This window comes from Vombatus ursinus, unplaced genomic scaffold (assembly GCF_900497805.2).
Source record: "Vombatus ursinus unplaced genomic scaffold, bare-nosed wombat genome assembly UNPS02014801.1, whole genome shotgun sequence".
In the NCBI taxonomy this organism is placed as follows: Eukaryota; Metazoa; Chordata; class Mammalia; order Diprotodontia; family Vombatidae; genus Vombatus; species Vombatus ursinus.
The window spans coordinates 14,346,286-14,356,433 of NW_020954579.1; the positions used below are offsets into that span (position 1 = coordinate 14,346,286).

The window sequence follows — 10,148 nt, forward strand, 5'->3', positions numbered from 1 at the left end:
GCAGACAACCCGGGCAGATTGGGCACAGGGGGTGAGGAGGTGAGGGTGGGAAGAATGGTCAGGCATAGCAAGGATCCCAAGGTTAATGTGACCACACTAGGAGAGCTCTCCTTTGGGGAGAGAGGAGTCTAGACAAAAGAAGCCACAGAAGCTGAGATTTCAAGAGTTCACAAAAGGCCCAGTAGAGAGCGCAGGCAGGCGCAGAGATGCATGACCTACCCACCAATATGGGACAAGCTATTTACCCCTGCCATCTGTTTCTAAAACTGCTCCGAGTCAGATACTCCACTTCAGTTTCCCTAGATGCTATAGCCCGGTGAGGTCCAGGGCTGACAGAGAAATGGGCAGAAGAAAAGCTACAGAGGAATGTGGGGTACCCCAGCCTGCCCTGAGGAGAGCGGTCATAAGAGCATGGAGCTGCACTCAATCTCAGCAGAATGGTTTATTTCTCTAGTCATTTGCTTGCTGACGGAGGGAAGGGTTCAGGGATACCCCAGACTAATGAGTTAAAGAGAGATGACCTTGTCATATGGCCTTGACTTTAGCTTTGGAAATCCAGGCTCAATTTGTCTGGACTCTCGGTTCTTGAGAATCTTGAATCCAGTTTCTGATGTTGCCCCTTTAGATGTCAGGCCTTCCTCCATGGGGAATATCCTTAGCGGGAGGTGGGTCAGACTTGCATTCCCACCAGACCCAGACTATGACAAAGATGATTTGACTGCATCCGATGATGGCTACATACGTCAGCAAGAAGATGTGGTCCATAGCCTCAGCCCAAGTCTTCTTTGGCTCCTGAACTTTCCCCTGGGGCTCTGTGAGAGAAATGCTCAGAGAGGAGGCTGCCCTTCATGTGGCAGCACCCTTCCCTGAAACAGAAGATGTGCACAAGGGACCAGACTGCTGCTCTCTCGGCCCTGGAATCCTTTTTTCTTTTTTTTGGAGGAGCTAGGACTGCAGAGTTAAATCACTTTCCAAGAACTAAAACATGCGTATGTGAGTAAAAAATTCCCTGCCACAGATGTCCTTTTGAATCTAGGTGTTTGTATCCAGACTAGAAAGCCCTCAACTATTCCTTATTTTAGACAACCTCCTTAGGGAAGCTGTTTAGGTGTTACCCCAGAAATGTGAGTTTACCTTGACATCCAAGCGCTCTCCCTCTCTACCCTGAACTGAGCTGTCTAAATATGGTCTACTTCATTACTAGAAAGAGTCAGCTGTTTTGGGCAGGGTTGGTATTTGTTTCATTTTAAGGGAAACTAAAAGCACTAGGCTTCTTTCTGCTCAGACCGGGACAGGCTTGAGGACTGAAGCCGGAACAAAGCCATCCCCATGCCTTTATAACTGTTCACAAAATATACTTCTAAGCCTTCCTTGTTTACTTTTGGTGGTGGGTTGTCTCTGCCTACCTTCAGATCTGGGCTCTGGATTTGCCGTGTCCAACCCTTCCTCCCTCAGGGCTAGATTTGGGCTGATCTTCGGGCTGAAGTTGCCTCGAGTCAGCAAGGCAGACATTAACACGCTCTCCATGGTGCTCACGGAGAGTAGTATCAGTAGCAATGTAAAGTAGGAAACTGGAAGGAGGGGAAACAACAGGGTCAAAAGGGACTAGAATCTCAAAAACCACCCAGTCCAACCTGTACCTGACCAACAGAATTCCGTCTGTAACATCCCCAGTGAGTGTTCATCCAGCCTACCCTTGAATATCCTTAGTGAAGGAGAATGTACTACCTCCTGAGGCAGCCCATTCACTTCATGGATGGCTCTATCTGTTAGGAAGTGTTCCTTATATTGAGCTCCAGTATGCCTCTGCAGCAGCCTTCCTTACCTGATGGAGAAGAATCTCTGGACCAGATTTACTAGAGACTGGGGAAATGACAACAAAGGGATCAGTAATGATGCAATCTCATAGATATTCTGGTCCTCAGGGAAATGGGGTTAGATGTGAGAACGAGAAGCCGTGGACATCGGAGTAAGGAAGGAAGATGCTAACAGTGAGCTGGGAGGCTAGAGAATGTGAGATTCCCATACTTGATGAAGGGACTTACTTAGGAGAGGACTGCAGGAGGAAGAGCTGGGGAGGGCCTGTACCAGAGACGAGTGGAAGACGAGGTAGCCAAGCAGCAGCGTCACCTTGTAAGAGATACGTTCAGTAGCCTTCAGAGGCAGGAGGCTGCCACATATATCTGCCAGGAGTATTGCCACCCCTGGCACTACCAAGGCCATTGTTGTCTTCACAGCTGTGTTCTCTAGACTTAGCTGGAGGAAGAAAAAGTAGTGGGTGCTTTTTGAGAAACTCTAAAGCACCTGCCCCAGGTAAATGGCCCAGCTTCCCTCCCCTTAAGCCTTGCTCCTTCCAGGTACTCCAGACCAGTACTGCGGTAAATCCTTAGGAGGGTACACTAAAGGAATGGTTTCATTGGCATTCTCCTCCCCTCTCTTCCCCCTCCCTGGCTTGGAGTACTCCTACTCACCGTCACCTGGAAGCAAGGCACCAGCTGCTGGTGTGGGACCTGAGCTTTTAAGCCTCGAACCACGTATTCCCGCTTCACACCCACAATCTCATTGACTGCTTGGGGATGAAACTTCAACTCTTGAGCTGTATGGGAGTTGGGAAGAGGGATGGGAAGAAGGGGAATGGTAAACCAAGAGGAAAGGAATGCCTCTTCCCTGGGTCCCAATAGGCCCTTGCTTTGGAGGATAGGTCTAGAGTTTGAGAACAGGTGGAAGTGATCCAAGGCCATGGCCAGAAGGAAGAAGCTCTATGGAGAGCAGGAGTTACTGCACACACAAGAATCACCCAAGTTTTTTAAGGTGGTATGTATAAAATGGGGATGATAATAGCACCTACCTCACAGTGTTGCTGATCCATAAAGATAACGTGTAAAATGTTTTGCAAACCTTAAAGTGCTATGTAAATGCTAGCAGCTGTTACCATGTTACTCTAATTACTTAAAAGGTTTTTTTGAGTTCTTGAAGTCCTTTTGAATGACCGTTATGTTACCGTCTTAATTCATAGTACTGGAATAATTTCTAACAGAAAAATTTATATTGGAGGTGACTGGTAGGAGTCATTACCTTCCTCTATACCCTCCAGTTCCTCTTGACCAAGGCAATGGTCTTTTGTTTGTTTTTCACAGAAATGGGACAGAAAGCATGGAATAGTGGTATCTCACTAGTGTTCTTTAAATTTAAAACCTTGATAGGAAGAAGGGGGACAGAAATCACCAGGAAGATAGTGGAACACAGGTAGATACCAGGCCTCTAGCTAGATGTGGAGCTGACAGAAATAGGATTTTGTGACTGGGCAAGAAATCAAATGGAAGTTTAAGGGTAGATTGACTTTGGGGAATTAAAAGGGTGAGTTGTTTTTAGCTGGAAAGTCTAAGCCGAACCAAAGCGAACGTAAATCGAGGAAATGCTGTGCAAAGCTGAATAACCTTAAAAGTGATGGAAAGGAATGAGGGTCGAGTGAGAATAGAATTGGTGCAAGAGTGAGTTCTCTTGTACCTGCCATCCACCTCCCCATACCTGTGTTGCTGAAAGCATAGAAACTGAGGCTGCAGTCACTTTTATCACTGGGGAAGTGGAGAAGTTCAAAGTCGCAGTTAGTCTTGGTGGTGAGCGCAGTGTAGAGCTCTACGAAACCCTCTCTGCTTACCCGAGCCCGTGGGTTGTGCTCCCTCCACTCCACCCAGAGGCTGTGGAAAGAAGAGCCCAACACCAGGATGCCAGTCTCTTTTGCTGCTTCCTTCCTGATTCCATGGCTCAAACAAAGCAATGGGTTGGAAGGTTGGAAAGATCCAGTGGTTTTACCGCTCCCTCCATCTGCTCCTTGGAAGCCATTGCCGGAATTGTGCTAAGTATAGGTGACAGACTTAAAGGAAGGCCTTAGGGAGAGAGTCTAGGGAGGATGTAAAGTCCAGGGAGTGAACGTGGAGCTTTGGGGAAGAGCCAGGAATCACCTAGGGCGCATATCCCGATTCACTTACGCCTCTTGGATTGTGAGGTCTGGGGTCCACAGCAAGGCTGAGGGCAAAGTGATGAAGCTCCGTGGGTCAGTATTCTCATGCCAGGAGAGGTGAGGATCGAACCACGACTAGGAAAACAGGTGTGAGGCTGAGCTGCCCACCTCCTGCTCCCCTTGAGGCGTCAGAGAGAGGCCCTATTGTACGCGAAGACAAAGCCAAGTGCCTGGCAGGAAGCCTGCGCCCCTGATTTGCGTTAGGAAGTACAATATAGCAAACCAGGGTATCATTCTTCGGTCCCTTCCTTTCCCCATTAACTGGTTCCCCCACCCCTTGTTTCCACTCTCACCAGTTTCAGTAGCATCGAGGATGACACTGTGTACTGCAAGATGTCCTGTTAGGGAGAGGGAGAAAAAAGGTAGCTTTGTCACCTGGGGGGCAAGGAAGCCACATAGCAAAGTCAGGACACATCCTAGGGTCCTGCCCCCTTCTCTCCCAGTGTCTCCTCACCACATCGAAGACATTGGACACAAACACTTGCACATCAACGATCAAGGGCACACTGCCATTATCTGGGATCTGAGGACTGATATCAGTAGCCAAGAGCGAGTCCAGGCAGGCGAGGGGCTTCCAGGCTGTGGAAATGGGAAAAGGAGGACAGTAGTGTGTGGTGGGGGGGTTGGGATTTGATAGTATTAACCTGGCCACCTTGAGGTAACAACCCCCAAATATCTGATCCCACACTCCTCTCCAAGTACCCACCTCAGGATGTTGGGGATGGGGGAGAGGAACAGGAAGAGGGATGATGGCCCAAGGAAAGATAGTCTAGGAGAGGGGCCTAGAAGAGATGCTGGGCTTGACCATACCCGACCCAAGGAGGAAAAGCTCAAGCAGCAGCCGCAGAATCGCCATCAGGAAGGCTCTGCAAAGGCATGAGAGGGAAACGTTTAACCTGATCCTTGCGCAGGACTAGAGCTGGGGGACGGAGTCTTGACGCCGATTTGGTCTCTCCTTGCCCCTAGCTCCAAAGACGCTCTAGCTCTTACTGGGGCAGCCAGTACTGGGGAAAGGCTGGACTGCAGAACAGCCCGCTGCTCAGTGCTAGAGATAAGAATCGCTCCGAGTTTGGGGCTCATTTGCCCTCTCTCGGTTCCGCAAATAGCCGAAAACAAAGCCCAGAGCCGGTCACGCCCGCCCCTGCACCTGTCCCTGTACCCAAACTCCCCAGCTACCCTCCCCTCCACCTGGGGTCTAATATAACGTTCAGGAACTAAGGCTGGTCTTGGACACCAAGCACTCACACCTTTTTTGGCCTCTGCGAATTTGTCCTGGCTCCATGGAGCCACATGGAGAACCCTGGTAGACAAAAAGGTAGCATGCACTGCTTTGGCTGTGTCTTGAGTATTATTGGCAACTGTGCACATACTTCATGTAAACAATTAACTTTCTGGGAGTGAGCACTAGTAGCCAAGGAGGTTGGGAGAGGCCAGGGCAGAAGGCAAGCCTCGGGTGGCTGTTTCTAGTCTAGTTTCTCTGGTAACACAGTGCCTTCCTTACGACTACTCAAAGCTTTCACTCCAGATCAGCGCAGACTTTGCAGAACTGGGTTTGACGTGAAACTCTCCAAACTCTGGAAAGAAAGGGGATTGCTGAAAATGACCATAAGGGCCCGCACAAATCTTGGCCTGAGACTCAGTTGGAATCCTAAGTGGATATGTGACCTGCCCAGCGATTTCCCACAGTTGGAGGGAAGGGTCTAGGATAGCCAGGACATCCTAATTCAAGCAAGCACCACCAAGGAGTGTATATGCCTCTCTTACCAGTTAACTTAAGCACACTTAAACACTTTAGTCTCTTCGAAGTCCTGCGCATTTGTCCTCAAATAGCTGTATAAGACACAAGTGGTGCGCAAAGACCCGACAAGTGCCAAAAGTGACCTCTCGTTACATATCAAGTCCTGCTCTTTCATCCCCAGACTCCCTATCGTCTCCTAATTTCTTAGGTCCCACACAGTTGCTGGCGTCTCAGTTCCAAAGTTCCAGAGCTTCATCGGTTAAGGAGCAGAAAGCTTTTTTCAGCAAAACGCAAGAGCCTAATAGGGTGAGGATGGGCAGCCCCCTTTATAATTCCCCAGATTCCTTTTACACAGTCCCTAAACCCCAGAGGCCCCCCCAGCCCACGTTGACAATGGCGGGATACACAGCATTTCAGGCAGTTTGAGCGTTTTAATTGAACCCCGAAGAGCACTATCTCCCGACTGCTCCTGCCCTCGAGCCCCCTCCAAAACGACATCCTTTTTTTTTTCTTTAGTATTTTATTTTCCCCCAGTTACATGTAAAAACAATTTTTAACGTTAGTTGTTAAAACAGTTCCAAACTCTCTCGATTTCTTCCTCCCCATCCCACCCCCACCCCCACCCTCACTGAGAAGGCAAGCAATTCGATATAGGTTATACATGTGTAGTCATGCAAAACATTTCCTTATCAGTCGTGTTGTGAAAGAAAACAGGCCAAAAAAAAAAAAACTCAAGAAAAATAAAATAAAACAGTATGCTTCAATCTGTGGTCAGTTATTTTTCTGGAGATGGACAGCATTTTTCATCATGAGTCCTTCAGAATTGTCTTGGATCATTGTATAGCTGAGAATAGCTAAGTCATTCATAGCTGATCTAACAATATTGCTATTACTGTGTACACAGTACATTTCACTTTGCATCAGCTCGTGTAAGTCTTTCCAGGCAAAACGACATTCTTAAACTCCCTGTGCTACAGGTTCAGCTCTCTTCTCATTGAAGGGGAGGTAGGTACAGGGGTCTCTACTCTCCAGGATGGACCCGGTAAGGGGCTCAGAACGGAGTCTCTCGGAGGAGCATGTTCAGGAGCCAGAAGAGTGGGATCCGCTGCTTTGCAAACGGGGATCATAGCTACGGAATCGTGAACCAGCAGGCTGCCCCGGCGAGCGCTTGTTGGGGCGACTCGCACGCGACGGGAAACGAGCTGAGGAGCTCGGCACAGCAGCCCCTCGCAGATCTTGCGGAAGCCCTTGCGGAAGTGTTTGGAGACGAGTGCATAGACAATGGGGTTGACGCAGGAGTTAGCATAGGAGACTAGATGGGAGAGAATGCGCAGCACATAATTGGCTCGAGTGAGAGGGAAGTGGCCAAACCAGACGGAGAGGATGAGAGCGTGATGGGGCATCCAACATAGGCAGAAGAGCGTGGCTACGATGACTATCATGCGCGTCACTTTGCGCTTGGAGCGCTTGGATACGGAAAGAGCGGCCACTGGATCAACAGCCCTCCAGAGATAGTGCAGGGTTCGAGCATAGGTCAGGCCAAGCACGAGAACGGGCAGCAGGTAGCTGAAGACAAAGGTGCAGAGATCCATGGCTCGACGTCGCTGTGCACTCCAGGCGGGATGACACACGGTCAGGTTAGCCAATTCCGACTGACTATAGTAGCTGAGGTAGGGCCCCGAGAATATTAGCGCCAGTGTCCAGATGAGGCCTATGGCCGCCAGCCCATTCCGAGGAGTCCGCAATTCTCGGGAGTGCAATGGGTAGCGGATAGCCAGATACCTTCGAGGGATAGAGAGAGAAGTCAGTGTAGGGGACTGCTAGAAGCTGGGAGTGGGGGTTGGAGAGCATGGTAAGGGATGTGAAGGTGAGGAGCCTCTGATTCGGTACAGTAAATGGGAAAAAAAAGAACCTGCATTCTCATTTCTGTCCCAAAGACAGACCCAGACAGATCCATTCGAGGTCTCAGACCTCTTATGAATTATTTGAAGGTCCCCTTCAAAGGAATGAACATAGTTCCTGGAGAGTCTTGACTAGAACAAATGTCTCTTGTCACCCAATTGTCCCCAAGGCTACAAAAAAAAATTTCCCACCCTGGAAGAGTAGAGAATGGGAAATGGAACCCAAGTTCCTATTTGCAGCTCTTCCAATCACCTGACAGAATCCTAAGAAACAAATTCCAAACTCTATGTGTTGTCCCAATTACCGGAATATCTGAGGCAGCTTTCTATAATTCGGCAGGCACTCTAAGCCTCGTGAAACTCGTGGAGCCTGGAGGGCTGTTCTAGATGAACCTTTGACTCTCAGCTTTGTGTAATTGAGCTATATACCTTGGCAGCCAGTGGATATTTCTAGGAACCTATCTCTAGGACAGTAAGAGACCCGGAAAGAGGGAAGAATATTTGAGCCTAAAACTGGATTTCCTTGTCAAGAACTTCTGGAGCGTCTAGCTCTCTTTCCAACCCTTTTCCCCTTGCTTTGATCCATTTTGCAGATGAGGTCCTAGGTGAGTACGTCTCAGCTTCCCTCCTGGATATAAAGAGAAGAAGCCCCTCCGTGCCGCTCCCTTGCTCATCCCGGAGCACAGCGCCGGGAAAAAGCACACAGAAACTTGGTGGAGAGCCTGCCCTCTTCTGCTGCGCAATACCTGTGTGGCGTTGCACGTCCGGGCTCTCCCGCTGACAGCTCCAGCCAGTCCTGGCCTGAATGACTCTGCAAAGGGATTCAGGGCCACAGACTAAACTGGAGAATTGTGAACAATCTCGAAGTTCACTAGCTGCCCTGGAGCTGTGCCTTCTTTTGCATCAACCTTGGGTCTGCCACCTACGGAGACCACTTGGGGTTCTTTAAGCAGCCCGGTTCCTGACTAGGACTCTTGGACCCAGACCCAGATTCTTATCCTCTCTAAACCTAGTCTTTCTGCTCTCGCCTCCTTGCCTCCCTAACTCTGGTCTCTCCATCTTCTTCTGTATTCGCTCTCCTCCCTATTCCTCTTTTTACCCCCGTCAGCCTTTCCACCTTCTCGGTCTTGGTCCCCCACCTACCTAGGGTTTCAGGAGGAAGGGAAGGGCTCTTGAGGAGATCTTCTTTCCCGCTACCCACCCTCAACCCCTATTACTCACCTATCTAGAGAGACGGTAGCCAACGTGAAACTGCTGGCGTACATAGTGAGGAAGATGAGAAAGTGTACTGCCTTGCAAAGAAGCGCACCAAACGCCCACCCGTCCAGGGTGTAGATGGTCGCCTGGAAGGGCACGCAGCAAACTATGAAACAGAGATCTGCCACACCCAGGTTGAGAATGAACAGGTTGGTGGTGCTGCTCATTTGGCCGCTGCGCAGCAGCACCGCTAGGACCAATGAATTACCCACCGTGCCCACGAGGAAGATGAGAGCGAAGAGCACTGGTACGATGATTGCCTCGGGCTGCCAGCCCTCCCAGCTACCGCTCACCTCACTGGCGTTTTCTAGGGCAGCCGAGGCATTCACGCTGCAGGGGAAACCTAGGAATCCGTCGACACCTCGTTCCATTCTGCTCCCTGGTCTGAGGTGACCAGCTATTCCAGCCCCTTCGAGCTAGCTCCGGGTCCCAAGTTGCCGCTGCTTCTCATGCACCTTAACCTCTCCACAGCTCAGCTTGCTGCAGAAGCCCTACCGCAGCTCCAGCTGGGGAGAAAAGGATAGAGGCAATCAGGGGGGAAAGCGACTTGGGGGGGGGGGAGGAGCAAAGGAAGCTGACTTTGTCCCAGGGGAACTGCAGGCTGAGTGGGGAAGCTGGAAAACCAAGAATGACCCCCGGTCTCCAAGGAGATTTGGCACTGATGGAAACATCCCACTACCTCAAGGGAGGTGGATGCAAGTAGGGGTTACTACTGCAGTCAAAGGGCTATGTCCCTTTTCTCCTCCTTCTCCCCATTGAGAGATCTTCAATTCTCAGGAGACACCAGCCTCAGGTTTTCCTGAGATTAGAGGGGTTTGCTTCTTATTAATGGTGGCCCAAGGAAAATGCCAGCTGGGAGAAAGTCTGGGCCAACAGAGCAGAAGCTACAAGCCCCTGCCCACAGTTAGGTCTCCCGCTATACCACCTCCTCTTGCCTGGGTTGCAAGGTGAGTTCTCTCTTGGGTGTTTTGCTTGCTAAGTCTACCTGCAGGAGACCCTGTCCTCCAGCTCCCAGCAGCTCAGGCCTTAAAAAATAAAATGCCCCTTCGTGCAGAATGATTAAAAAGAGACAATAGGAGGCCTCTGGAATTTTTAGTGACCCTAAAGTGAACACCTAAGGAAGGGAGAGAACTGCTGCATCAATAGGACAGCTAGGTGGCTCAGTGGATAGAATGTCATGTAATTAGGAAGACCTGAGTTCTAATTTGACCTCCCATACTTACTAGCTGTG

At 49.9% G+C, this 10,148-nt stretch overlaps 2 protein-coding genes across 3 annotated transcripts; both read right to left on the reverse strand.

Annotated features, from left to right (window-relative positions):
- Positions 1–427: 427 nt before the first annotated feature.
- ZACN (zinc activated ion channel) lies at positions 428–5,351 on the reverse strand. Of its 2 annotated transcripts, XM_027873244.1 has the most exons (10): positions 5,269–5,351; positions 4,832–4,887; positions 4,476–4,600; positions 4,315–4,359; positions 3,990–4,096; positions 3,529–3,698; positions 2,472–2,596; positions 2,046–2,256; positions 1,407–1,571; positions 428–812 (listed from the first exon to the last, which is right to left on the reverse strand). In XM_027873244.1, exons 1-10 carry the CDS (start codon positions 5,301–5,303, stop codon positions 622–624), a joined length of 1,230 nt encoding a protein of 409 aa, XP_027729045.1. In that variant the 5' UTR covers positions 5,304–5,351; the 3' UTR covers positions 428–621. The 2 variants fall into 2 exon arrangements, with proteins under 2 accessions (XP_027729045.1, XP_027729046.1); XM_027873245.1 differs by lacking the exon at positions 5,269–5,351 and having other exon boundaries at positions 4,832–5,039.
- A 1,379-nt stretch (positions 5,352–6,730) lies between these two features.
- On the reverse strand, positions 6,731–9,288 carry GALR2 (galanin receptor 2). The gene is made up of 2 exons (XM_027873387.1): positions 8,882–9,288; positions 6,731–7,541 (listed from the first exon to the last, which is right to left on the reverse strand). Exons 1-2 carry the CDS (start codon positions 9,286–9,288, stop codon positions 6,731–6,733), a joined length of 1,218 nt encoding a protein of 405 aa, XP_027729188.1.
- Between the last annotated feature and the right edge of the window lie 860 nt (positions 9,289–10,148).

What these genes read in the sequence shown, in the direction of transcription:
- ZACN (XM_027873244.1), bottom strand. Translation starts at nt 5,303, where the DNA reads ATGGAGCCAGGACAAATTCGCAGAGGCCAAAAAAG. An exon ending in TGTCCAATGTCTTCGATGTG is followed by an intron (nt 4,360 to 4,475) that starts GTGAGGAGACAC and finishes TCTCCCTAACAG; the next exon opens with GACATCTTGCAGTACACAGT. An exon ending in GACCTCACAATCCAAGAGGC is followed by an intron (nt 3,699 to 3,989) that starts GTAAGTGAATCG and finishes TTCTTTCCACAG; the next exon opens with CCTCTGGGTGGAGTGGAGGG.
- GALR2 (XM_027873387.1), bottom strand. Translation starts at nt 9,288, where the DNA reads ATGGAACGAGGTGTCGACGGATTCCTAGGTTTCCCCTGCAGCGTGAAT. An exon ending in GCTACCGTCTCTCTAGATAG is followed by an intron (nt 7,542 to 8,881) that starts GTGAGTAATAGG and finishes TATCCCTCGAAG; the next exon opens with GTATCTGGCTATCCGCTACC.